At 59.1% G+C, this 26,383-nt stretch overlaps 1 protein-coding gene across 5 annotated transcripts in view; it reads left to right on the top strand.

Annotated features, from left to right (window-relative positions):
• Positions 1-26,383, top strand: part of CTBP2 (C-terminal binding protein 2) — a 104,082-nt gene that overhangs the window by 68,202 nt on the left and 9,497 nt on the right. For 4 of the 5 annotated variants that reach the window (XM_070432075.1, XM_070432074.1, XM_070432076.1 and 1 more), the window contains one exon: positions 11,536-11,692. In XM_070432075.1, coding sequence (XP_070288176.1) covers positions 11,635-11,692 — 58 coding nt within the window. In that variant the 5' untranslated portion in view covers positions 11,536-11,634. Of the gene's footprint in view, positions 1-11,535; positions 11,693-19,808; positions 21,412-26,383 lie in introns of those variants that run through there. The other variant, XM_070432073.1, reaches the window with a different exon arrangement.

Below are 26,383 nucleotides of genomic sequence, written 5' to 3'. Positions count from 1 at the left end.
GGGCTTGGCTTGTGCGGGGCGGGGGCTGCGCGGGGACAATTGAAAGGGGGTTTTTGTTGTTCTCTGGGCTAAGTTGAGCCATGTGCTCTCTTTCTAGGAGCCTGGTCCGGCCAATCAGAGCTGCTAAGTCCCGCCCACTTCCTGCCGCCCTCTCGATACCGACAGATGTTTTTTCTTACTAGTGTCACTAGGCCTCTGTGCGCGCTGACCTCATCAAATTGTATTGGGGCCATTTTCATAACTTTTGTTTCTAAAAACCCGTTTAACCCTTCCTGAGCTCCCCTCTGAGAATAAGATCACCCTGCTTCCTGCTTCTGCCCAGTTTTCGTTTGGCCCCTGGACCTGGTGGCGGGTGGACTGAGCCCACCCGGGTCTGGTTTCCACAGAGCGGGGTGAGCCCACAGCGGAAAGCTGGAAGTCTGCCCCGAGGACAGACTCACAGCCGTGGATGCAGGGCAGCTCCCAGCACCTCCTGGGAGAGAACCGCCCAGAATGTGCAGGCGTTGCACTGATCTGTGCGAGGACGCTACTCATCGAACAATGGGGGCCCTGGGGGAGGGACTGGGAGGTGGTCCCCAGTAGGCATACCTCAGGGCACCTGTGCGACCCAAAGTGGGCTGGGAGTGATGGCATGGGAGGTCCTAGGCCTGTGGAAGTTTCTGGAGCCACACCCCTCGTCTGAGTGCAGACCCCCCTCCGGCCAGGGGCTGTGTGTGGTGGAGGCGGAAGGATGGGGTGGTGCTCCAGCCTTCACTTGAAGCTCACACACAGAACAGCAGTGACTCGAGGGAATGCGTGCGCACCCTGGCCCAGCCCCTGCCCCTGCCCCTCGAGCTCTGGGCTGTGATGTTATGTGAGAGGAGTGGACTTCCTCTGGGCTCCCCCTTCTGAAAATGTGGGGGTCGGTGGCACCTCTGCTATACGAGCACCTGGAAGTCTAGGAGCTCCCCGGAAGCCTCACCCAGAACAGGTTTGAGGCCCGAGACGGGCGACGGTGCAGGTGTGTTCTCCGAGGTGCGGGCGCCTTGCTTTGGGTCGGTGCGGAAGTGTTTGCGGGCCGCCTGCACGTGTGCCGGTGAGTGAGCGCTCAGAAGGCACGCGGCCGCCACAGCGCTCCGTGCGCCAGCTGTGGTGACAGTGGTGCGTGTGGGCAAGAACATCCCAGCCTTCGGAGCACAGTCAGAGCTGCCCGTCCCCTGGTCCCTCCCGCAGAGGGAGCCCTGCCAGTGGCTCGAGCAAGCTTTCTAGTGAGATTCCAGCCCGTTTCCCTTCCTTGTTCTGCTGGCCTGTCTCTTGGCCAACTTGTGTGGGTATTCCATCCCCCTCGGGTCTGATGGGCTCCACCTCTGGGGTATTAGTTGGGGTTCAGGGGCCGTGCGTGGGTGGGGCTCAATGAGATGGAACTGCACGTTTTCAGCCTGGATGGCATGGCTGAAGCTGGCTCTGGGCTTTCAAATTTCTGGACCAGCAACACCTGGCAGAGTTGCTGGGGATGACATGGGGTCCTGGGCATGACGTGGGGTCCCCGGGGATGATGTGAGGGTCCCAGAGGATGACGTGGGGTCCCAGGGATGACAGGTCTTAGGGGATGACATGGGGATCCTAGGGATGATGTGCGGTCCTAGGGGGTGACGCGGGGTCCTAGGGGATGACATGGGGATCCTAGGAATGATGTGCGGTCTTAGGGGATGACGTGGGGTCCTAGGGGATGACGCGGGGTCCTAGGGATGACGCGGGGTCCTAGGGATGACGCGGGGTCCTAGGGATGACATGGGGTCCTAGGGGATGACGCGGGGTCCTAGGGGATGAGCGGAAACATGGGCTAGAAGTGACCTGGAGTTGTTGCGTGTCAGGGCCTCAGTCTGTGAGGGCAGCAGTTTGGGTTTGTTAATTTCTCAAGTCTCAAAATGTTCCAGAAATGCCATGATTCCAGGAAGCCGTCCAGGGCCACAAAAGCATGTGTGCATCTGTGCACACACGTGCGGTTTTGTGTACCCACCCACAGCTACACTCCAGGCCCCTCTGCCCCTTGGGTTCCTGGCATCTCAGGGCCATCTGTCATTTCTCGTCGCGGGAAAGGGCTCGTCTATGCTCTGAAACTGAGCAGACAGACCTTTGTGTCACCTGCTCCTCTCCTCTGACTGGGAGAGCTCCGCGGCAATAGCTGCCGTTCGAGGACCAGAAAGCGGGAGGCTGTTCCCCAGTGACTCACCAGGCGGCTAGAGGGCTCATCTGAATGTGGGCCTGGTTTTATGGGTGCGCCTGGGTCCGAGTGAGGGCCCGGGTGCCTCCGTTTAGTCTGCGTGTGGGGCACAGCCCTGGAATGTATCGTAAGTGTCGGGTGAGTGAACAGCACCTCGGATGACCCTTCTCCATGCCTGTGGGTTGCCGATGTTCGGAGAAGTTTCCTGGGAGATTACGGAGCAGGAGGTATGGCAGGCCCGGTGTCACTGCAGGCGGCTGGGGGTTTGCCTTAGCGTCCTCTGTCCTGTGGGGCATGGAAACTTGGTGGCACTGCAGTCCACGCGTGTTCTCGCTTATCCCTCTGCTGTTCACCGGACCCTCTTGATGCCGCAGTGAATCTGATGCGTCAGGAGAGGGGCTGCACCACTGGCCAGCTTCTCAGAAGTTCATGTTACACCACTTTCTTTGCTTTTACAAAAGACCTGCATGAATACCTGCTTTTGTTGATGAAAGAAATTGGACAACTTTTGCTTTTACCAAAAAAGGTAAAAAGTGAAAATAACATTTGTTTTGTGAACTGTTACTGTGTCAGCGGAGCCCGGGTGAGGGCGACCCTGCTTTTACTGTCCGTAAGTGTTAGTTAGGTTTATGATTTGGTGGGTTATTTTTGGGTGTGGGAGTGCTCAAAAAATTTCCCATATCCTATATAATAAAGAGCTAATATGCTAATTAGATTGGACGGCGGAACGACCAGTGGGCAGGGGCCGGGGCCGCGAGGCAACCAGAGCTGCGAGGGCCGAGCCCCTTGCACTAATTTCGTGCATCAGGCCTCTAGGAAATTAAGAATTGCTTCTTTGCTTTACTCCATGTCTGCTTACGGGAGTGTTCATGGGAACGCTGTACTTCGGACAGCGGGGACCCTGTGTTGTGCAAGCAACACCTCATTTGAAATAAAGGATGGGCCACCCCAGGCAGACAGAGCCACTCCTGTTTTGTGGCCCTAAATGTTGGCCCCTCAGACATGGGAGTGGTGGGCACGCTCTCCTACGGGCTGGCCTGCAGGTTGTGAACAGGTTACTCAGGAGCCTGTTTGGTTTGGGCCCCGCCTGGCTGCTCTGATCCACTCGCCGCTGAACTTGGGACCAAGGCTGGTCCCTGCTGCTTCAGGAGGCGGTGGGTTTAGAGCAGCGGTTCTCAACCTGTGGGTCGCGACCCCTTTGGCGGTCAAACGACCCTTTCACAGGGGTCACCTAAGACCCTCCTGCATATCAGATATTTACATGACGATTCATAGCAGTAGCAACATTACACTTATGAAGTAGCAACGAAAATAATTTTATGGTTGGGTCACAACATGAGGAACTGTATTTAAAGGGCCAGAAGGTTGAGAACCACTGGTTTAGAGGGAGCCCTCCTGCTGTCTGTTTTTGAGATCAACTTTCTAGACACTTGCTTTCTAAAAATGGACCAAGAAACCAGCCAGCCATCATTTCCTCTGATAACTTATCTCGACCACATGCCTGAAGGCCCTCTCTGGCTGAAGGCCCTCCTGCAGGCGGCCTCTGACCCCGGGCCTTCCTGTTGGCCTCTCAGCCTCTCCCTGGTCTAGCAGGTGGCCCACACGCCTAGCTGGGTTGTCCACCCTGAAGTGGGCTGTGAACAGAGGTCAAAGTGAGTCCCACCAATGTGGTTTGGAACAAGGTGGGGAGGGGCTTGTGATGTCAGAGCAGGAAGGGCAGAGAGGCTCCCGCAGCCTGTGGCCTGGAGAAGGTGGAGTCAGAGCTCAGGTGGGGCACTCGGATCTCCATGTGTGGGTCCTTCCAGAGGCATCACCTGCCAGGTCAGGCCAAGAATAAGCCATATCCTTGGGGCATCTGTTGCTATGGCAACCTTAGCTTTGCTTGGTGCTGAGAGGATGCTGGTCCTGTGGAGGGTGGGACATGTGTGTCCCCTACTTCAGCACTGATGGACTGGACCAGCCCCTCCTTTCCTTCTCCAGCCTGAACCTTGTGGGCGCTCTGCAGGGGTGTGGGGCAGGCTTGATGCGCTGCATCTGTGGTCAGCTCTCCCTCTGCTGTGGCCAGCCTGGCAGGTGGAGGGGCCCAGAGAGAAAGCCCTCCTTCTGCTGTCACTGCCGGCCGGAATCAGCTCCTGGAAAATCCACTTTTCCTTCCTCCCTCTCCAAGAGAGTGTCTGTGGGGAGGTGGTTTATTCTGAGGCGTCCAAGGTTCACAGCAAACACCCCGGGGGGTGAGGGAACTGAGCGGCCACCGGCCGGCAGGTGTGCCTGTGCCTGGAAACTGGTTTGTCATGGGAACCTGGCAGGCCTTTGCCAGTCCCACCTCAGCCCTTTCCTCGTAAACTATGTCCCTGCCAAGTTGCTTTCAATTCCCATCACTGTGGCTCATTCCTCGTTGACGGATCTTTAAACCAGGCGCCCAGGCACAATGAAAACTCATCCTTCAGGGTGGCCTCTGGCCCCTCTACTCCATGACCTGCCTCCATAGCAGGCCTCCAGCTTGGGACCACACTGCCAGCCCCGAGGCACAGGCCACGGGCAGACGCCACTGTGGTCCCCTGCCCCTGGCGGTGGTGTTCCTAAGGCCTGAGCATGTTTTCTGTAAGGGCGATGGGTGGTGCCCGTCCCTTCTGCATCTTGAGACTGAGGGGAAATGCAGTGTGTCATCCTGAAACCACCCCGACTTTTTTCCGGGAAACCTGGACTCTTGCTCCAGGTTCTCCAAGAGGCCAACTTGGGGTGGACAGGAGCTGGGGGGGTCCTGGCCAAGCAGGGCGTGCAGTGCCCTCTGCCGGCCACAGGGCCCCATCGCTGGGCACCAGGCCTGCTCTGGGAAGGCCTGGAACAGAAGCCAGCTCCACACACACATGCTGTGAGCAGCCCGGAGTGCAGAGACAAGCCCTCCCTGCGGATTCCCACCGCAGGGTGCTGGTCTCACAGGCAGCCGTGTCCCCCAGGGAGGTGGTGCTCGAGGAGGCAGCAGTATTTGAGGCATTCCAGGGGCAGCCAGCAAGAGGCAGGCGTCTGCCGAGCCTGACATTAGGATCTCTAAAAACTTAAGATCCCAACATTACTATTTGTTTAAAAAGGTTTCTTAAATATATTTTTATTGATTTCAGAGAGGAAGGGAGAGAGATAAACACCAATGATGAGAGCAAATCACTGATTGGCTGCCTCCTGCACGACAGACCAAGCCCGAAACCTGGGCATGTGCCCTTGACTGGAATCGAACCGGGGACCCTTCAGTCCACAGGCTGACGCTCTATCCACTGAGCCAAACTGGCTAGGGCTGATAACCAACTTACTAGTATTCCTGTAATTGTCTTTATTAGACATTTAAATACAAGTATAGTTCATATATGTTAGAATAAGCCAAATAATCCAAAGTTGCCTTAAAAATGTTAAATTTTTACTACTCTCCTCTCCCCACCCCCCATTCCTTAAACTCTGTATTTTCAAGTTTAGCACAAGCTTAGCGGTGGCGTCCATACAGCTGTCTCCTGTGGCTCCTGCCTATGTGGCCCCAGGCCCAGCCCTCAGTGGCTATCAGCTGCTTCATCTGTGGTTTCACTCCGCACCGGACCGTACAACAGACGCATGTGGCTGCGCGATTGTATCACAGGCGGCAGACACCACCCTCGGGTGACCTCCGGGCCCTGGAGGACCTCCCTGTGACGGAGGCCAGTCTGCGGGCATTTTCTGAGAACTTTCTCACTCTGGATGCGTCCTCCGAGCGGTGTTCACTTTCCTTGCTCAGTGGAAGCATTCTGCAGAGAGTTCTTGCTCTCTGTATGCAGCTTAAGGGTGAGTTGTCGGGTCAGGGTCAAGGTCAGGGTGGACCCCATTCAGCTGGTCTTGGCCACTCTCCTGCCCAAGGGGAGGAAGGGGAGGAAAATGGGGCCGGAAGAACCAGCCTGTGTTCCTGGTTCCTCAGTCCCAACGCCAGGCGTGAGGAAGGCCCGTTGACCCCTCCTCTCCGTGCAGATGAGAGTTTACTTGCCTTTATCCTTATTGTTTTGTTTCGCTTGTATTTTTAAAGGATGCTTTATTACAACTGTTTATTTCTAAAGCATGTTTTTAAGTCCAGTGCTTTTAAAGTGTGGAGATCCTTCACACGGGAGTCTCGCTTTCTTCATCAGGGAAGACAACGCGGAACTCTCATTAGGACACACACAACACCGCCTATTCGGAAAAGCGGCGTCGCTCCTGCTCTGGCCCCTGCTGCCTCGCTGGTTCGTCCCGTGTGCTTTCTGCCTTCGCTCCCTCTTGTGATGGCCTCTGACGTCGCAGGCCACCTGCCAGCGCCGGGCCTCCACGCGCTCAGACTCGCTTTCTCTGTTTGTTCTCTGGCAGCTATGGGTCTGCACAGCTCCTTTCTGTGTCTCCTTCAAAGCCCCAAAGAATACTTGGGGGGGAGGGGGGCAGGTACAGAGAGTGAGATCACAGGCCCGAGGTCCTTACCTGACACCCACATAGAGAAGCTCAGGAGTTTGAATTCTCTTGTCACCCACTTGGTGGCAGGTTTTGACCTGCCCTGAATTGTTGAAGGTGGTTTTTATACTCGTATATTAATCCAGTCGGGTGAGCGTGTGCCTGTGTTCCGGTGTAGAAATGTTAGTGGTTGGTCTGGGGTTCCCCACCATATGGTGTTGGCGTTTAACCCCAGCACCTGGGGGAAAGGGTGGTGGACTATGTGACTGTGCCTGTGCGTCTGTCTGAGACCATTGTTGTTGCATCAGCTCCGGGAGCAGAGGCTGGGGCCCACAGAGCCAATTGAGGGCATGTGACCAGGGCGTGACCTTGCCGCCTGAGGGCTGGGCTGCTACTGGGCCTTCCCTGGGGACAGATAAACAGCCAGGACTTGAGTGGAGGGCAGGCCGGGCTCCAGGAACCAGCGTGGAGCCTGAGTGTGGCTAAGGGTCCTCTGCTTACCTCTGAGCAGGGGTGGGGCTGGGGGGTGGGAGGCTGCCCTACACACCTTTTTGTGCTACTTGGTGTCTAAAGTCTGTTTTTAACATTGGCGGGGGCGCAAAAAATAAAGCAATATGCCTGCAAGCTCCTGAGCAAGTAACCAAGGAGCAGGAGGAGCTCCTGGGCGCCCATGAGTCTCATTCCACAGGGTTCCATTTCATCCCGTAAGGTGCACTTCTAATAACGGTGTTAGCTGTGGTGTTAAGTCTGCTGTTTAACCCCAGGCCAGGTTTCCTCGCTGATCCCCGAGCCCCTGGACACTTGTTTTGTTAGACCTGGATTTTAATTGGTCCCTCGGATCCAGTTTACTGAATGAGACCGCATTGCCTGTCGGAGGATCCCACCTGCCGTCCTCCCAGGCCCAGGCCCAGGGCCTGCTGCTCCTGCTTGGCCTGAGCTGCGGGACAGGTTCTTTCCGGAGCCTGAGGACCCAAGACTGAGCGGGACTAGATGAGTCAGAGGGCGCCTGCATGCTCCAGGCACTGTTAGAGCGAAGGCCCTGCCGATGGCCTGGGCGGGGGGGGGGGGGGGGGGGGGGGGGGGGTGCTCACCTGTGTTCAGCGCTGTTGCTACTCCTCTGGGTCCCTCACAGGTTGGGGATGAGCCTGACACATCAGAGAGCCTTGTCGCCTGTGGTGCAGGAGACCCTGGAGTGGTGGCGTCCCTCAAGGGGTCCCTGAGCCCCGGGGCCTGCTGGGAGCCTTTCTACTTCTGTGGGATCATCTCAACCTCCCAAACTTTAAACCTGCCCCGCAGGTGTAACAAGGAAGTGTATCCTGAGCCGCTTGGTAAAGCGTTAGGCCTGGTCCCGGTTAGCACAGAGCTTGGGTGGCTTTCCTTAGGGGCATTGAAGGCTGTCGTGGGTCTCCCTGGTTCAGCAGAATTCTCATTCGAAAGATGTCCGTCACTTTGTGGGACCTTCGGCTGTCTGATCTTTGTGAAGATGAGGACCTAGATTAAAGAAACTGGGGAAGTCTTAGGGATGTACTCGGTGTATGAGTGCAGGGGCGGGGCCTGGGTTTCTGCGCCCTGTGGTGGGTCCGGTCCAGCCCCGTAGGCAGGGCAGCCGGCTGGCCGTCCTCAGTCAAGTGAACTGCCAGGCCTTCGACCTGGTCGGGGGAGGGGAGCCTCCATTCTCTTGCCCTCACTTTTGGGTGTTTCCATTTTGTATTTGCTATCCCAGCAGCGGCTGTACAACAAGTGTTTTCCTTCCTTTTTATCCCCTTTTTCTTAAATCTCGGTTTCCCTATGAAACCCACGTGGAATAGGCCTCTTTCCAGCAGTAAACAGGCATCTGGCTTTCTCGTCCAGGCGTCTTCCCCGCTCAGCACGTTGAATTCCTGACGCCAGACCTTCCAGCCCAGATCCCACCCTCATCTCACGGGAGAAGGCTGTGTTTCTGTTGGTTGTAGGGTTCGGCCTCGGTGCACTGTCCCTGCTGATGAAAGACCTGACTTGCCTTTTGACCTTTCGTGGGTTTCACTGAGGTGCACCTCCCGGGGCCGGGGGCAGGGGAGGGAGGGGCAGTCTGCGCCTGGGCCTTTGTCCAAAGGGGTGTCTTCCCAAGGAAGGCGTGAGCGGCCCTTGGTGGCCTGTTGCTTCCCACCAGATACGTTCTGCGTTGGGGAGAAAAGGTTCTCCTTCCTTCCTCCTGGGTTCTTGGCTGGTCTTCATAGTCAAGTGGATAGAAGACAGTCACCGGGGAAAGGAGCCCCATAAAGATGTGAGCCAAGGGCAAGCCCGGCAGTGGCGGCTTCTGTGCCATCCTGAGGGGAGGCGTGGGGCGGGGCGGGGGCCGCTGGGGGTGGAGGTTTGGTCATTAGATTCTCTCAGGCAGCGCAGGGAGAGGTCTTGTTTTCAGGCCAGGTTAGTGGGAGGATTGCTGGGTCTCGGTTGCCTTCAGCTCAGAGTAAACCCACGTGCCCATGGGGCACCTGGTGGGGTGGCATGTCCTCCCTTGCATGTGTTTGTTCTAATCTGACCCTCACAGCCACTCTGGGATGCAGGTCACGTGATCCCTCTCCTCCAGAAAGGGGCCTGCTTATCCCCAGGGAGGTTCTAGAACCTTCTGCCACCTGCAAAGCCACCACTGCCGTGGCTGGGCAGTCTCCAGGGTCAGCGAGAGTGGGGGAGCACAGCACGGCCCCCCTCTTCCCTGCATGGCCTTTGTTTACCTGTTCCACAGCGACTGCGTCATGTCAGGTGATGGTCGGTGATCAGTTCAGTGGCAGGAAGTTCTGACTTAAGCGTGTGGACCAGCAGAAAGGAAAGGTGGAGGTTGGCTTTCACAGCAGGCACTGCCGAGGGAGCCCAGGGCCAGCGCGGGGGACAGGGTGCTGGCCTCGGCGCGGACACCACTGCTCCCAGCTCAGCTCCGCGGAGGGCTGTGCCTGCCGCCCGGAGGAGAGCTGTGGTTATTGAGTCCTTGCAGTAGCTGGCTCCTTCAGGAGACAGATGTCACACTTCTTACATTCTTGCTTCAAAAGAAATACTGCGGGAAGGGGATTGAAGCGACACGAGTCAGAGGCTACTGCCACCAAGTCCAGACCTCACACATCCAGACTCACTGTCTGCGAGGCCACTGGGACAGGGCGGGCACCGCAGCTGGAGGAGCCCCAAGGAGAGCCGGCCACAGGATCTCCCCTCCCCACCCTCCAATAAGCCGGCCACAGAAGTCACTTGCTTTTTAAAAAACTTTTTTTTTAAATAACAGGACACATGATTTGTATAAGCTGATGCCTGGTCTTGCCTTTGATTGCATAATTGAGATTCTGCTTATCAATTTTTCAGGAAGCCATCTAATTATACAGATTAAAATTCAAAGGGAGCAAAAAGGCTGATTATGCCTCACCCAGGGAATCGGAGGAGGGTGTGAGCTCTCGCTCAGACGGTGATGCTGTCGGTCCTCACCTCTGAGGCACTTCACAAATAGGAGCTCACCGACCCTCTCACCCTCTGCGGGACCACGCCTGGGCTCTGGCTCCACCACTGCGTCCGGGGCCCAAGCTCTGGGCAGGCTGAGTGCCCCCTTTGCATGATTGACCTTCCATAAGCGCAGCAAAGCAAAGCAATTTAAAAGATACGTCCACTGAGTCGTCATCCACCCAGGTCTTCCGCTGCGTTAGGGCTGCCTTCCTTCATCTCACTATCCCAGCTCGGCCGTTCCCGGTGTGAGGGCTCCCCGGTTTGGGAAGAGTTTGGGTATCTCTTGGATTAATGTTGCATTAATTATTTATGGGATCAGAAATTGTGCCTTTGCCTAGCTCTTTAAAGAAAACACCACATAATTATTGCCATAAATCTTTGGGGTGCTTTTTCGGTCTCATTGCTGGGAAATTAGCCATTAACCACCGTGGGCCATAAGCAGTCACACCTGCATGCTGACCTGGGATAGAGGAGCTCCGAGTTTTGCATAACTGATGACTGAACACGACAGTCCCCACTGTTGACCCTGGGCCTCGCTTTTGTCTCCTGTCGCTCCTTGGCTGGGTAGCTGGGACACCTTTTTCTCTGTGTGGTTACTGTCCAGCTGCGGCTGCAGCAGCGAGTTCAGAGCTGGGACACTGGGGTGCAGGTAACAGTGTGCTCTTGGCTGGTCCGTGGATGAGCAGGAAGTGAGGGTTGGAGCCTCCAGAGCGAGAGGCCACGGACTCCCTCCTCATCCTCGGTGGCAGGTGGGTTCCCTTCGGAGGCCCCCACATCCCCAGCCCTTCTGCCTGGACGCTGCCCTTGTGGATGGCTCGGTGGCTCCCCTCCACATGCAGGGAAGGCTGGGAGGCGGCACTGTGCCTGCTGGTGAGGAGGTGTGGGCCTTTCTGTCCCGTTCTCCTGCCGTGGCGGCCAAGGGCTTACGTTGTCCTCAGCAGCAGCTGACCCCTGACCCCTGATGGGAAGGTCCTGTGAACCACCTGGCAGACGGCCTTGAGCCTCTCATGCAGTCGCAGGTGGGTGCCAGCATCTCAGTGCCAGTGAACCTGGGACCTGCTTCCCAGGTGCTCCCGGGGCCTGTGCCGCCCCCTGCGGCTCTGCCCTTGGGGTCACAGATGCACAGGACAGGTCCAAAGGGCTGTCCCTTGGTCTTTGGCATTGAGTACAAATTACTCCGCTTCCCTGAAGTTAAAGCAAGAGACCCGATGCCATCGGCTAGCGCTGTGGGATAGAGGGCTCTAGTCCTGAGCCTGTTGGGTGCTTCCTGCCACAGGCAGGAGATGGGCCCTGGACCGGAGCAGCCCTTCTGCCGTGAGGGCGGCGGGCGAGCGCCAGGTGGCAGGTCCCCGTAGAGAGGAGCAGCCGTGCTGACTGACCTGTCGCCCCGTGCCCCGGGTGTCCGGAGAGTAAGGCCTCTTTTCTCCTTGTTTCAGGGTTCATAGTGGCGTCATGCCCGCAGCCTCCTGCCAGTCCCCCTAAGTCTTAGAGGACCGCTTTGCCTTTTGAATCAGAGTTGCAAAGTTCGATAAAGAATGGCCCTTGTGGATAAGCACAAAGTCAAGCGCCAGCGATTGGACAGAATTTGTGAAGGTAAGAGCCAGCGTGATTGGCGGTTTTCAACCAAAGTCGCGCAGTCCTGCCCTCGATCGTGACCAGGTCACCTGTCTCACCTCTCACTTGTCGGGAACTGGTTCCCTGGTCAGACCGTGTGCACCGCACCCCCGCACTCCAGCCGAGGCCCCTCGGACCCTAGCACCTCTCACCATCAGGCACCTCTGGCCTTGGCCTTGTGGTCAGCAGGCCTGACCTTTGCATAGAGAGGTTGAGGCCTGGCTTCCGGTTGGGTGGGCCAGGAGGAGGAAGCTGGGGAGGAGGTAGGCCTCAAGGTCCATTTTTTCCACTTACCTAAGATCATTTGCATATGAAAGACACGGTATATTAGGACCATCTTTTTTACTTCCTGAAGTTTCCGGACTTGCTCTGTTTCGAATTAAGATGTTTGCAAGGATGGATTACACATTGATCCTGAGGGAACCAGCGCTGCCCTTGTGGTGTGCGCATCCCTGCATCTCTGAGGATGTCTGGGAGTGCTTTAGTCATGAAAGGAAAACAAACGTGATTAAAGTCTAATGGAAACCTGGCGACAGCACTCGGCAGTGTTGCCGAAGCAGCACCCTCTCCTAATTAGGGAGGGGCAGGGAATGGAGAGCAGCCCGTGTGCCGCCCGGGCACCAGGCCCGCTCAGTGTGGCTCAGCTCAGCATGCTTCCTGGCGACTTCACCGCAGGGCTTGTCACAGGCGATGGTGGGAGCCGCTCCCGCGAGTGCTCCCACCCTGGTTGGCCCGCTCACTCGGACAGGAGTACGTCTCCCACCAGTTGTCCATGTAGAACTGCTCTGGGTAGATGTGGTCCCAGCCACGGGGGTGGAGGCATCAGAGCCGAGTTCTGCCGAGTGGCGGAGCCCCGAGACCCCAGAATGTAAGAGCACGACTGGGGCTCTGCAGGGTGCGGAGGTTGGGGTTTATGCATTTTTTAAAAATCAACATTTAAAAATGTTGAAGCTCACAGATGAATAGGCTGGTCCAGTGGACAGTGATGTCCCTTCCACTGTGTATCCCTCTGGTAACTCGCTGTCGTTGCTTTCTTCCTGTAGAGACGCAGCTAGAAATACCATGTGTGAGAGTGGGTGGGCGGGCTTTTCCAGACCCTCGGAGCGGAGCTGTGAGAGCAGCAGTTCGCTCTGAAGGCCCAGGGCATGGATCTCTTTTTAGCATCCTTTCCTGCGTAGACACCGCACCACACTCACCCCAGGGAACTGGGCCTTGTGCCAACATCCTCTGATACGGAGACTTCCTCCCCACCTGCTGCAGCCGCTCCGTGTGCCTGTGTGAAACCCACCAAGGAACAGCGCGCTTATCCTCCAGGCTCTTTGGTTTTCATAATCTCCCATCATTCCAGGGCCTCTGACCTTTAAAAGCATTGACATCATGCAAACCCTCGGGCCAGTTGGTTTGTACAACATCCCATCACCGAGGTTCACCTGATTGGGGAGGGATTTTTAAATGCTGTTGACCTTCTGTGGAAAGGAGCTGCCATTTAGGTCTTGTTCCAGTTCCAGAAAGCTCCAGGGATCGGTTCCAAGGTGGGTGTCAGGGATGTCTGTGGCTGGTCCCACATCCGAGAGCCCAGTAGTTGTCTAGGGGTGCGATCAGAGCGGAGAACGGGACTGAAGGGCGCCGGTGAGGGCAACCGCTGACCATCTTTCTGACCCTCCCTCCCAAGCGTGGGTCGCCAGCCTCCTGCCCATTTATTGTAACAGGTTTCGGTCTCACCTGCATCGCGAACATGGTCCTGAGACAGTAGCAGTAACACATTCTGAAATTTTGCCACAGGTAGACACCCAGAATTATCTCACTCACTGTAACTTCTAAATTGTGGTCCCAAACATTTGTTTAGTGAGGTACCCGCTGCTGCAGAACGTCTCCGTGGGCTCCTTGTCTGGATAGGCCGATGGAGCATCTGTCCCAGGTGAAGGCGCCTTCACCCGTGATGCTGGGGCTTGAGGTCACGCCCAGGGCGGAGTACCACCTGCTCCTCCGGCTGGTCTGGGGCCTCCATCCAAACCAGCTGGAATAGTGGTCTTGCCCAGTGACTTGAAGGCCTGATGTAATTGCTTTAAGCAGCGCTCCTGTTTGCATGTGTATCATTTGTTCTCTGCTTTATCGTGATGCCTAATACCAAGCCATCCTGGGTGACTTGGGGCAGGGCCTGCAGGCAGACTGCTCAGGACCAGAGGCGGCTCCTTTGGGATGTGTAACCGAGGCCTTGGTTTCCCTCTGGGGGGTTGTTTGTTGGCATGATGGACGGGCTGCGACAGTCAGAGTTTTAATCTGTCACTGCTGTGACGGCGCAGGTCGGCCTGAGCACCAAAGGGTCTCGGGTTCGATTTCCGTCAAGGGCATGTACCTGAGCTACAGGTTTGATCCCCATTCTGGGCACATGTGGGAAGCAACCAATTGATGTATCTCTCCCACATCAATCAATCTCTCTCTCTCTCCCTCTCTCCCTCTCTCCCTCTCTCCCTCTCTCCCTCTCTCCCTCCCTTTCCCCTCCCTCCTCTCCCCTTCCCCCTCTTCTCTCTCATTCTCTCCCTTCCTTCCACTCTCTCTAAAAACCAATGGGGAAAATATCTTGGGTGAGGATTTTTTTAAAAAGAAACAGTGTTGAAGCTGGCTGTCTATAGGTAGTCACAATCATTTGTAATAAATATCTCCAAATAGTTCCAAAATGTGGATATTTAAAATGGGATTCATAAATGTTGCTATATATTATAATTATATGTTTGGATCATGCAATTATCCACATTTCCAGTAATTACGTGATTAGTGATGATTACCTTCGCTTTGTAAACATACAACAGTCAGCTAGACAATGTAGATGAACGTGCTGGAACCGAGCCCTTAGTCAGAGATGGAGATCAGCAAAGGAAGGGGCGGTCAAGGTGAAGCGTCACCTGCGAGGGAGGGACTGCGGGCCTTGCCTCACCTGGTCACCTGGCCACCGTTCTTGGCTTTAAGGTCAGTTTGGAGGCGCAGGCCCTCGCTTCCTGCAGGAGAGAATCAGGTTGTTTTATTAGTTCTGTTGCTTAGCGTCTGTGAAATGCAGACTCAAGCTTCTCCCCACTCCTGTCGATGCGCTGTTCGACTCTGACTGCACTTGGCGGGGTTATTTAAACTCGAAGATTCCACACCCTCACGTCCACTCTGAGGGCCGGGAGGGGTGACGTGGTCTTGGTTTTGTGCTGCCGCTGCTGCTCTCGCCCCACCACCCAGCAGGGATCCCCTGTGCCCAGGTTGGCAGCGCCCCGTCCCTGCCTGGGAGTTTCTGGGAGCAAACCTCCCGCTGCCTGGCTGGTCCCCAGCCTCTGTGCTCTCGCTGCACCTCTGAGGGACAGTGTCTGCCTTCTGGCCTCATACATCCCTCCCAGGAGCCAGGTTCCCGGCTCCGGGCCAGGCCTCCTTCATCACAGGAGCCCCGAGGGCAGTGCAGCCTCTGTAGACCTGCAGACAGCACAGCACCCCCACAATATGGAGGTCCCTGGGCAGGGGCACATCCCACAGCTCAACCTGATGACCGGGTTTGGGGTGACTGTGTAGCTAGAACCCCAAGACTGCTGCCAGCCTCTCCCTCTCCCTTTTAGACCCTGAGAGTGAGGCGCAGAGAACTGAGACTCCTGCTTCCGGCCGGCTTCCGCTCTGCTGCGCGTCCCAGATGTGGGTGGACTGTTGCCCACAGAGCCCGGCTCTCGGGTCCCAGAGGGGACTTGGCTCTGGGACCTGAGCTCCCCTGCCAGGCCCAGGCAGGCACCGGCTCCGCACCAGCGGGGCTGGGAAGCCGCAGGGAAGGGGCGAAGGGAGCGCCTTCTGCGCATCCATGGCTCCCGGCTGGTGGTCTCTGCACTTCTGTCCCTCCTGCTGTGTGGCTCGCTCGCGGGAGAGGGGTGTGTGCCAAGAGGTCCTTCTCTCCCCTTCGCGCCTGGGCCGGTGCAGCTGATTCTTCCAAGGGGGTGGGCAGTCAGCCTCCCTCAGCCATCAGGGGTCTGTGCAGCCCAGCTGCTGGCTGTGCGCTCGGATCGGACCCTGCGCTGTCTGCACGGCGGTGTCACCGTGACCGGCTTCGTGGACCAGGGGCCAAGTGACGGGGGGCTGGAGGAGGCCTCCTGCAGGTGGGCTGTCTGAGCTGGACCCTGGTGGGCAGGAATGACTGCGGCACCCTGGCGAGGTGACGGAGGAATTCTTGGCACCTCCTCCCTTCTCCTGACTTTCCTGTTGCTCGCACCCCTGCCACCTGCCCGCGCCTGCTGCTTCCAGGTACCCGGGACGGTGCCCACCTCTTGTGCAGGTTTTCACGTGAGTGACTACCGGGGACACTGCAGGGACAGAAGGAACGAACAATTTAAAGGCAGAGCTGTTTTTAAACATAAGTTCCGAGACACTTGGCAGGAACAAACCAGCCGTGTGGACTCGGCAAAAAGTGGGAAGTGGGACTCCCAGACGGTGTGGCCCTCTAACCTCAGCGCCGTCCCCTGGAGCCACCACCTGTGGGAGGCCGAGTGGGTGGGCGCTGCACCCCACGTTCCACGGGCACAGGGAGGTGCCCGGTTTCTTCCCGCCTTCACTCTCAGCGCCGTGCCTCCTGGCCTCCTGGCCCCAGGCCTGGAGGAGGAGGACCAGGAAGTGGAGGGCTGGCCGCACGACCCCCAAAGGTGGTCTTGGCTGTCCCCTGAGAAGGAGACACCACTCAGTGTCGGGGATGGACAGTGAGCCCGGCCTTCAGGTTCAGGTTCGCCTGTTTCACCATCGGCTCATCTTTTTCTTTTTTTAGAAAAGGAGTGAGGCTCTGACCCCAGACCTGCCCTCCTGCTTTTCATTCCCTCGAGGGGTTTCCGTCCTCTGGCCGCTGGCGCGCTCACGGCGGCTTCCCTAGGACTGAACTCCGGAGGGCGGGCGCAGGGTCTCCCCTCCCTGAGCTCCCGGCTCTCCTGGGACCGCAAGACCCACCGCAGGGAACTGAGGGTTGGTTGCTGGAGGTCTTGCTTCTAACCCGAGGTCGCCATTCGGGCGATTGGGGGTGGGCAGCTTTCTCTGGGGCTTGTCTGCCAGCGAATGTGGGCCGTGTCTGTCTCAGTTTTCGGAAGTGGCTCTGTACGCGATACCGCTTTCTGTAGTGGGCGTCCTGGCAGAAGCAGAAGTGAAGTCTGTGAGACTCGTTCCTTTCAGAAGTTGGCCCGTCGTGCTGGATGTAGTCAACACGAGGTTTTCAGAAAAGCAGTTCTTCCCCAAAACCCTCAGTGCTCACAGGCCTGCCGGTGCTGAACAGCGTGGGTCCGGTCCGGGGGTTTTCACCCAACACGGGGAGGCCCGTCATCATCTCGGCGGGACTGGCGCCCAGGCCGAGGGAGTTTGGGCGGCTGCCAGGCGGGCACGGGTTGGGATGGGTCCGGAACCCGGGCCTCCCGAAGCTGGTCTGCTGTCCTGGCCCAGCCCCCGCTCCGGGCGGCCCAGAGCCTGTCCTGCTTTGCCTCCGAGCACTGTGGGCACACCCTCCGCTGAGACCTGGACCCCGAGGCTCGGGAGTCACCAGGAGACGTTCTCACTGGTCACATCTCGGAAGGGACCTGTCTGCCCGAGTGGGGGCATGATCGCCACCTGCTGTCGGATGTGTTTATTACATGAAGAATGGAAACAGCAGGAGCGCTAATACTGAGGCTTAGGCAGCTGCCATCTGTTGGCTGAAGGCTGGGCCTGGCCTGACAGGAGCCCCCGGCACCCCATTTTGAGGGGTTGGAGCAGTTGTCTCTGAGCAGCTACTTTCTGATACTCAAGTAGTTAATTTTATCAGTGACAGAGTCGGTGACATTTATGGGTTTTTGACATTTTTAAAAAGTGGCAGAGGTTCTCCTTTCCCAGCAAGGTAACCCCAGTCGGCTCGGAATTCTGGAAGCGAGTGCTGGCTTTGGAGCTGGGCCTGGGTCACTGGCCCTGAGCTCTGGGCAGGCCCCAGCTCCTCCTCTGTCCCCAGGGTCTCGGGTGTGACGGAATCACAGCTGCCTGTCGCATCCTTCGGGAACAGAACACCTACAACAGGGCCTGGTACCTGGACATCCAGCAGGTGTTGAAACCTTAGCATTAAATCCCCCCTGGGAAAGGCTTGGTATCAAAGATGCCCCGCCCCTGTGGTCACTCCGAAGAGCTGGGACTGCTCCTGTGTGTCCCACCCGCAGCCCGGTGCTCGGCAGTGGAGGGTGGCAGCGGACTCCCCCCTGGGGGCCGACATGCCGTAGAGGTCCGAGCCTGGGGGAGGGAGGAGATGGGGGCTGGCTGCTCGAGGCTCTCGGGGCAGTGTTTCTCGGGCAAAGGCGTGTCCTGACCGATGCACCAGGCTCGTCTCCACGTGGACCCGCCTTGTTCCTGTTCCTTCTGGAAGGGTTACCAGGGAGGCCGCCTGTGTCTGCGGCCTTGGCTCAGGGAGACAGAAGCCCGGAGGCTGGGCCTGCCCACCTCAGCGCCCCGACGCCCGTGGAGCCGGGAGGATCTCTGTAACCAGATAGTGCTGTTCCCATTCGGTTGGGGTTCTGTTACGTTCGCCTGCCTTTTGTGATGTATCTTCTAAGTGAACACGTCCTGGGCTGTTGGTGAGACGTGTAAACATTGTCTCGAGGATGGCCAGGCCTTTCAGCCGGGCTTGTGGGCCAGCAGCGGGGTTAGGGCTGCTTCTGGGCCCGGAACCCAGCATGTCTGTGCTCCCTGCTTCCCTCTCTTCCTGCGGCCCCGGCAGGGGAGGGTGTTGGGAGAGGGTTGGGGTCTCTGTGAGGGTGTTTTCTCAGCTACCTTGAGGCCTTGCTGGCACTTGGGGGGTCAGAAATAGGGGCCACAACGTTCAAATAACAGACTGAGGTCCCCGGGCTGCATCCCACAGGACTTGGGCCCATTCCTCAACCGTCGGTCGGTGGTCCCAGAGCCCTGGCTTTGGGGGAATGGTGTTGATAAACAGGACTTGTCCCACAGCTGCATGCACAGTAAACAGCACTGGGAGGCGGGCAGGGCACTGCCCTCCAACACTGTCTCCCGTTCCTGGAAATGGGCCTGTCCCCCTCTCTCCCGTCACAGTAAATCTGCAGTGTTTCTCACATCAAAGAAGTTTTTTGTGTTGTGCTTTTTTTGTGTGGCTCGGCCAGTGTGGCTCAGTGGTTGAACGTTGACCTATGAACCAGGAGGTCACAGTTCCTTTCTGGTCAGGGCATATGCCTGGGTTGCAGGCTCCCTTCCTCTCTGATTTCAATAAAAATATTTTTTAAAAAGCATTCTGGTTTTGCTACATAGTGGCCGAAGTCAGTCCTTGGCCTCTGCCACAGTCTTAAATGAGACGGTCCAGGGGGCTGTGTTGTGGTTGTTTTCCTGTCCAGGGTGGGAAGGGCTCTGGAACTCATTGGATCCGTCACCAAGGAGGCACCTTGGGGCCAGATTCCGTGTTGGCGAGGCATCGGCTGCAGACTGGCCATTCTCAGGGCGCCTCATGTCCTAGAACTGCAGGAGACTTGGGCCTTTTTATCCTGCCTGCCTGTCCGTTCACATTTAATCTGTTCTTAGCCGTGTGCAATGGATTAACATTTCATCGGGGTGGATTAAGATTGGACCGACATTAAAGCCGTCTTTTCCTACTTTCCTTCTGTCACTTTTAGGGGATCAGAGGCAGGGATGGGGGCAGGCCCCTTTGGGAGGGGGGGCGCTCATCCAGAAAGTACCCTGGTGAGGCCGAGGGAGGGGAGCCGGAGCCTCGGTGTGGAGTCATTCCCACTGCGGGGTGGAGGCCTGCAGCTGGTGGCTCCGCAGTCTGGGTGTCACATGGGACCGGAGCTTAGGGTTTATTTAGCTCCTAATCCGCTCGCTGAGCAGCAGGGCCATGTGCGCGCACAGGCGGGGCTGCGGATGGAGAAGACCTGACCCCCACCCTCAGGAGGCAGGCGGTCGCCGAGTGCTGCCCGCCCTCTCGGGTTCCGAGGATTAATAATTCAGGCTGTCCTTTGCAACAGGACACCCGCCTGGGTGCTTCCGCCAGCTCAAGGGGCTCGGACACAGCCGGTCGGTTTGATGTGTGTCCCTGAAGATTTGTGCAGAGACGCCCCTGCCGGGCCGCCCTCCGCCCATGCCGGTGCCCAGCAGGCCTGTCGGGATCGGGCGGTCGCAGAGCTGGGATGCCGCCGGCTGGTGCGAGAGCCCCTGGGAGGTGGCCGAGGCCGCGGGCCGGAGCGGCTCGCTGACGGACGGGGGCAGAGGGGGGTCCTGGTATGAGGCCGCACCCGACCTCTGCCGCGAGGCCTTCTACAGCGCGGTGGCTGGCAGGAAGAGCTCGGTGCCTGACTTCACCTTCTACGACAGCCGGCAGGCGGTGATGTCTGCGCGCGGCGCCCTGCTGCCCCGGGACTACTACGGCGACCCGCCCGGAGCCGCTCAGGGGCCTAGGGAGCCGCGCCACCACCGGGATCCTGGGGTTGGCCGCTCGCTGCCCAGCTACGGTGTGCTTGGCAGCAGGGTGACATGGGAGCACGTGCACGGCCGGGGCCCGGCCCCCCAGGACGCGGCTCCCCTGTACCGGGACCCCGCAGGTAAAATGATGGCGCTGGGGCAGCGGGCGCAGAGCAGGGCCCCCTCGCCCACGCGCTACGCCGGGGAGCTGGCCCACAGCAGGTATGGGGCGGAGGCCGCCTACTCCGCCGGCCAGGGCTACGATGACATCGGCGAGAGGCCCATGGACCCGGCCCCCGCCAGGCAGGCAGCCCCCACATGCCTGGTCGTGGACCCCACTGGGGCCTCTGCCTCTGAAGGGGGCCCGGGGGCGGCCCCAGGCCCCCTAAATCGAGGCTACGGACAGGAGAGCGTCTCCTCCACGCTGGCTTATGAGAGCGGTGAGGCCGACCTGCCCTTCCCGGGGCCTGCGGGCCGGAGGAGCGCGCAGCCCGAGTTCCTGGCGCTGCTGCGGGCCGAGGGGGTGGCAGAGGCCACGCTGGGGGCGCTGCTTCAGCAGGGCTTCGACTGCCCGGCCGTGCTGGCCACACTGGAGGAGGCCGACATAAAGTGCGTCGCCCCCAACCTGGGCCAGGCCCGCGTCCTGAGCCGCCTGGCCAGCAACTGCCGGACCGAGATGCAGCTGCGGAGACAGGGTCCGGGGGGCCCCGCGCCCCGCACACGCTCCAGCAGCTTCAGCCACCGCAGTGAGCTCCACAGGGACCCGTCCTCCCTGGGCGCTGCTGGCCTGCAGCCCCAGCCGGTGGGTCCCCTGCAGGCGGCAGCCCCCCGTGGAGACCCAGCGCGCCGCCCCTCCAGCGCACCCTCCCAGCACCTCCTGGAGACGGCTACCTACTCTGCTGGGGTGGGTGCCCACACCCCCCACTTCCCCTCCAACTCTGGGTACAGCTCCCCCACCCCCTGTGCCCTGACAGCACGGCTGGGCCCCACGTACCCTCCACAGGCAGGGGTGGCCTTGACGAACCCAGGCCCCAGGACAGCCTACTCCACAGCGTACACGGTGCCCATGGAACTGCTGAAGCGGGAACGGAGCCTGCACGCAGCGCCCCTGCCCAGCCCCCACAGCAGCGCCCAGCTCCTGCGGAAGCCGGGGGTCCCCGGAGGGCCATCCACCCTGTCGCCAGCCAGTCCAAGCCTCCACATGCCTCACTCGCCCTACCAGAAGGTGGCCCGGCGGACGGGGGCCCCCATCATCGTGTCCACCATGCTTGCTCCAGAACCAAGTAATGCCCCCTCCTCCCTCCCAACCCTCCCTCCTAGGGACCCGCAGGGGACAGGAGGGCAGAGGTCGACAGTGGGGCCTGGCATTTCTTGCTCTCAGGCTTAGCTCGAGAGAACGCACGCACACACACATGCACACACAGACACACAGAGACACAGAGACACACACGCACACACACGGCACCACAGCCAGCACCCAGCCTGGCGGGTTGACCTGGGGGCCCGCAGGCCCATTGCCTTCCCACCCTGCAGTCGAGCTCAGGTTGATCTGAGGGTTTTCCTTTATGGGCTGAAACGGGGCCGTGTGTCTGGGAGAAACTCAGAAATCATTCGGAACAGACCCAGCTGCCAGCTCCTGTGGGGGGCTCTGGAGAAGGCGGGGTGCTGCCCAGCACCCCCTAGACCACGCCACTCACTGGCCAGGACTTGCGCCACCATGGGAAACGCACCTCGGAGGCCTGCCCTGGTCGGGCAGAAACCAAGCAAGGGGTGCAGCCCTCAGCTCCCTGTTTGAGAAGCCGAGAGGCTGGCACTGGAGGTGCCATGGGCTTCTGCTTCCGGTGGGGGCTGTGTCCCAGTTGGGAACAGGACCCCAGTGGTTCTCTTCTCATCCAGATGTGAGCCAGCAGTCACTGGGGTGTTTCCAGGGGCACTGTGGGTGAGCTTCCAGGGGGATGCCAGAGGTTTTATTTTAACCCGGATCGTTACCGACAGTTTCCGCTGTAAATCTGTTTTCCTCTCTTGCCTCCCCAACATAATTTTTAAAAATGGAATCCAGTTTAAGTGAGTTAATTTTTTCAGAATAACTAACATGAGGTGAAGACAGTGGCATGAAAATGCGCCTTAGACAGTGGTGGGTCCCAGGAGCCTTCCCATGACCGTGACCCTGAGCCGCTGCATCAGGCTCCTCTCCCGGGAGTGGCTGCGGGCATGTTGGCCACTGACCGCTGGAACGCCTGCTGGGGAGGCAGCCTGGCTGGAGTTTCCTGTGTCTCTCACTGCAGATTCTGGTGTTTGTCTCATGTATGGATTTTTTTTTTTTTAAGTCTAAACAGACAGTTACTTGCCTTTTGTTAAAGGAATAAATCAATGTGGGGCAGGAGGAAAGTCAGATAATTTTCCGAGGCCCCGCTTCCTCCCTCCAGTCACACATTCTTTCTTTGCAACCAACTGATTTGCATGGCGATGACATTTGTTGCTCCAGTAATTTCATCTGATAATGGCTGGGCTTGCAAAGCGGATCTGAAAACATATTCCTTAATTATGTGTTGCTAAGCAACGGGAGGGTTTGGTCATAATCACAGAAAGATTATCTCCTCCTTGACGTCCTGGGAAGGGTTTGCTGCAGGAGGACCCGCCTCGCTGCCTGATTGTCTCCTTTTCCTGTTAATTTCTCTGCCTCTGACACACGTCCCTTTGTTTGGGGGTGTTCTTCATTTGAGTTGTTTGGTGTGATGGTTAGCGCACTGTCTGCAGACCAAGGGATATTGATTGTTTCTCCTGCCTGGCAGCAGGCCAGGGGAGTCGGAAGTCGGCCAGGAAATAAATGTCTCTGTCAGATGGCCTGTCCTGGAGCCCTGGCCGCCAGCTTCCCTGCCGCGTGTCGGCATGGCCGTCCCCGGCCTCCCCGGGAGCTGACCTGTGCACGAGGCATTTGCAGGTGTAGGGTCAGCAGCCAGGGGGTGGTTTGTTGGAATCTGTCGCGCTCCTGGCAGGTCCCTTTGCCCCGAGAGGACGGCATTTGCACTGAAGAGCAGCACCCAGGCCTCAGGGCCCGACACTGGACCTCACGAGGCAGCCCCACCTCGCTCACGCCAGCTGAGCGGGACGGGAGGCGGTGATCTTTAAATCTAGACGTGGCTGCCTCAGCCGTTGGGGTCATGGCTGGGGTCATGGCCGGCAGGAGGAATGCTTCATCTCTCGGTCTCCACTTCATCTCGGTCTCCGTCTGGCTCCCCTTTTCCTTCTCATCTGGAGGGGGAGGGGCAGGGGTGCTGCGGGGGGGGGGGGGGACGACACACCTGTGTGTGCAGGGGTGGGGGCTGGGGTACCACCTGGTTGTATTCTCACACTTTGGATGTTTTCACGTGTTTGTTTGCCCCGAACTTGCTTCTTTCTGGTCAGCTTTCTTGGGAGAAATAACGGGCTCCTGTTTGCTGGTCCGGGACCTGGCGGCGAGAGGGCCGTGTGAGTGACAGCTGGCGGCTCTGCTGTCCTCACATGCTGACCTGGTGACTGGCACAGCACAGAACCTTCCGGCAGCGGCTGTCACCAGCGATGCCCCTCCCCCGATCGCATGGTGTGGCCCCAGGTGCCGGGCCTCCCTGTGACAAGGCGGCAGGCGCAGCATGTAAACAGCAGTGCTGCAGCCATTTTCATGTTTTTGCCCCAAAATACAGCAGAGCACAGGCTGCCACGGGCCCACTCCCTCAGCACCCCCTTCCCTCCCCGCCGCTTCTCTGGGTGCCGCTGGCTTCATGAGGTGCAGCTTGGACCCCATCCAGTCACGGGGGGATGCTGCCTGAGGACCCTGGGGGCGGGCGCCGCCTCCCAGGTGTCTTCTTGGAGGGTGACATTGACTTCCAGGTCGGGGCGTGCCAGCCCCTGGAACCGGAGGGACTCTCCTCGCTCTGGCAAAGCGTCCCATCCACATTGCACTCTGGGGCCTGTTTCTGGGGCGCCCGCAGCCCAGCCTTTCCGTCCCGCCTCAGTGACATCACAGGCCTCCGCTTGCTTCTGTGGCCACTGAGCCTGTTGGCCTCAAACGTAGCTCTTCCGTTCCTTGTCCTCAGGGCCTCCCTCGGCTCCTCCTGCGCCTGGCTCCGCAGCTGAGGCCTGGCTGTGGCCGCCCCTGCCCATCCCGGCCCCCTGGGTCCTGCCCACTCCGGGAGCTCACGGTTGCTCTCATTCTCCCCGGGAGGCCATGGCTGACTCCTGTTCCCCAGGGAGCCCGGAAGAATTTGCACTTGGCTGCTTCCGGGCTGACCTCAGACCTCGGAGCTGATCTTGGCTTTGCCCTTTGTTCTTGGGGCTGGTTCCGTGGGGCTGGCTTTGGGATGGGGGACAGCCCGCCTTCTAAAGCAGGCAGACCGTCTTTAAAAGAGAAAAGCTACCCGTACTGACAGGAGACTCTCAGGTCCCCAAGCCCGTGAGGCAAGAATCCTAAAGCTGCCAAGGGGACCCCAGTGCAAGGGGAAGCGGGGTTCTTGCCGTTGAAGGGACTCTGTCTGGAGAGGTGAGCGCCCGGCCCGCGCAGCCGGTTCTTCCCCGGGGCTGTGCTGCCAGGAGCCCTGGAAGGAACAGAAGGTCATGATGGGTCTGCTGTCTTCCTGGGCCTGCGCTGTAGGACTCTCTGGGTTCTAAGAAGTTAGAGAGGAGAGAACAGGGAGGGGACGTCCGAGCAGCTGTTGTGCCGGGGACAGGCCGCGCCTTGGCTGCCAGCCAGCCCGCCCGCGTCCTGAGGTGCCTTCTTGGTTTCGGGGCCACACAAGAAAGGCCCCAAACGCCTCGAACTCCGCCTGGTCCTCGCAGCCGCGTGGCAGCAGCAGGGCGGTTTGCTTCCTGGCACTGGGCCCAGGCAGCCTCCAGGAGGGGCTTCCTGTGTACTCCTCGGGGCGCCCGGCCTTGGCCCCCTGGTCCTGGGGACGCAGCCCAGGAGGGCTCCGCGCGGGTGGGCAGGCCTGGGCTCGGGTGGCGGCCGCCCCTGCTGGCTGCAGCTGCTTGCTGTGCTTTGGAAGGAAAGGGGGTGTCCTCTTTGGAAGAGTGGGGGTGCCTTAGTCTGTTAGCGGCTCTTCCCTGGCCCTGCTGAACCCAAAAGTTCACCCCTAATCCTCCCAGATTGAGCCAAAGCCCCGCTGGATGTGAGGACCCTCCAAATGCTCACTTTGGGGGCCGGGGTAGGCGAGGCTTGGTGTGGCACTGGGTGGGTTGACTGTGGGTCCTGGGGTTCCTGTAGTCCCATCAGCCCCAGGAGCCAGGAGCACTTGGCTGGCAGTGGGCAAGCGGCCCCTGCCCCCCCTTCCCCCCCACCCCACCCGCTCTGGCATCACTCTTTTCTAGTCTATTTCATTTCTCTCAAGCATCCCCCGTGTTGATGCCATGGCACGTTTTTATAATTTGAGAAAAACATAAAAGGAACCCCAACAGCCAGTACTGGGGTCCCCACGAGGGGGCAGGGCTGGAGCAGAGCGCGTGCACACAGCAGCGGGTCCGACCCGAGTGCCCGGCGCTGGCGAGAGGCTCGGTTTGGAGGGACTGTCCTGTGGCCCCGCAGCGGCTCCTCCCCACACGCCTGGAGGCGCCGCCAGAGCCCTGGGTGCTCTCTGCGGTGTGGAGTCTGCACCTGAGCCCTTTGGTGAAAGGAGGTGCACAGGGCGTGGCCCAGCCCGTGCTTCCTAGTAAGATGCCGCTCACCCATCTCCTCAGGCGGGAGTTGTGGGACCCCACACCTGGGACCAGCTGCTCCTCGGCCATGCCCCCACCCCCACCCCCATGGGAGGCCTGGCCTTTGGGGAAGTAGCCTTTGACCAAAACCAGAGGCAGAGCCTCGCGTCCTGGGCTGCTCCGCTGTGGACGGTGCTCCTGTGGTCACTCCCGACCGCCCTCACTGGGTCTGAGTGGGTGCTGGTCAGCCAGCCCTGCGGGGAGCAAAGGGCCTCGGGGGGCTCCCTGGGACTGAGGGTGGTGAGAGGCCAGACCCTCCGCACCAGGAGCCGCTGGGAGGCTCGCCCAGCAGGAGAGGCACCAGGACGCCCGTCAGCTGGGGGCCAGTGAGTCCAAGGAACGATCAAGCAGTGGCGACCGGTTCCCGGTTTTGTGGGAAGTTGTGCTGGGAAAGGAGAAGTTCCTGCCCCTTTCCTGCGAGCTCTGGGGCTGGGACAGTTCCCCGGGTCGCTCCGGGGCCAAGGTAGAGGGGCGCAGGTGTTTGTATTCCTGGAGGCGCGGAAGTTGTGCGTTTTGCTGAACTGGGTCAGT

The sequence above is a fragment of the Myotis yumanensis genome, unplaced genomic scaffold (genome assembly GCF_028538775.1).
Source record: "Myotis yumanensis isolate MYYU_CA2020_CCGP unplaced genomic scaffold, mMyoYum1.0.hap1 SCAF_13, whole genome shotgun sequence".
NCBI lineage: Eukaryota > Metazoa > Chordata > Mammalia > Chiroptera > Vespertilionidae > Myotis > Myotis yumanensis.
Note: the sequence above shows the minus strand (reverse complement) of the source record. Positions and strands in the feature narration are given on the sequence as shown.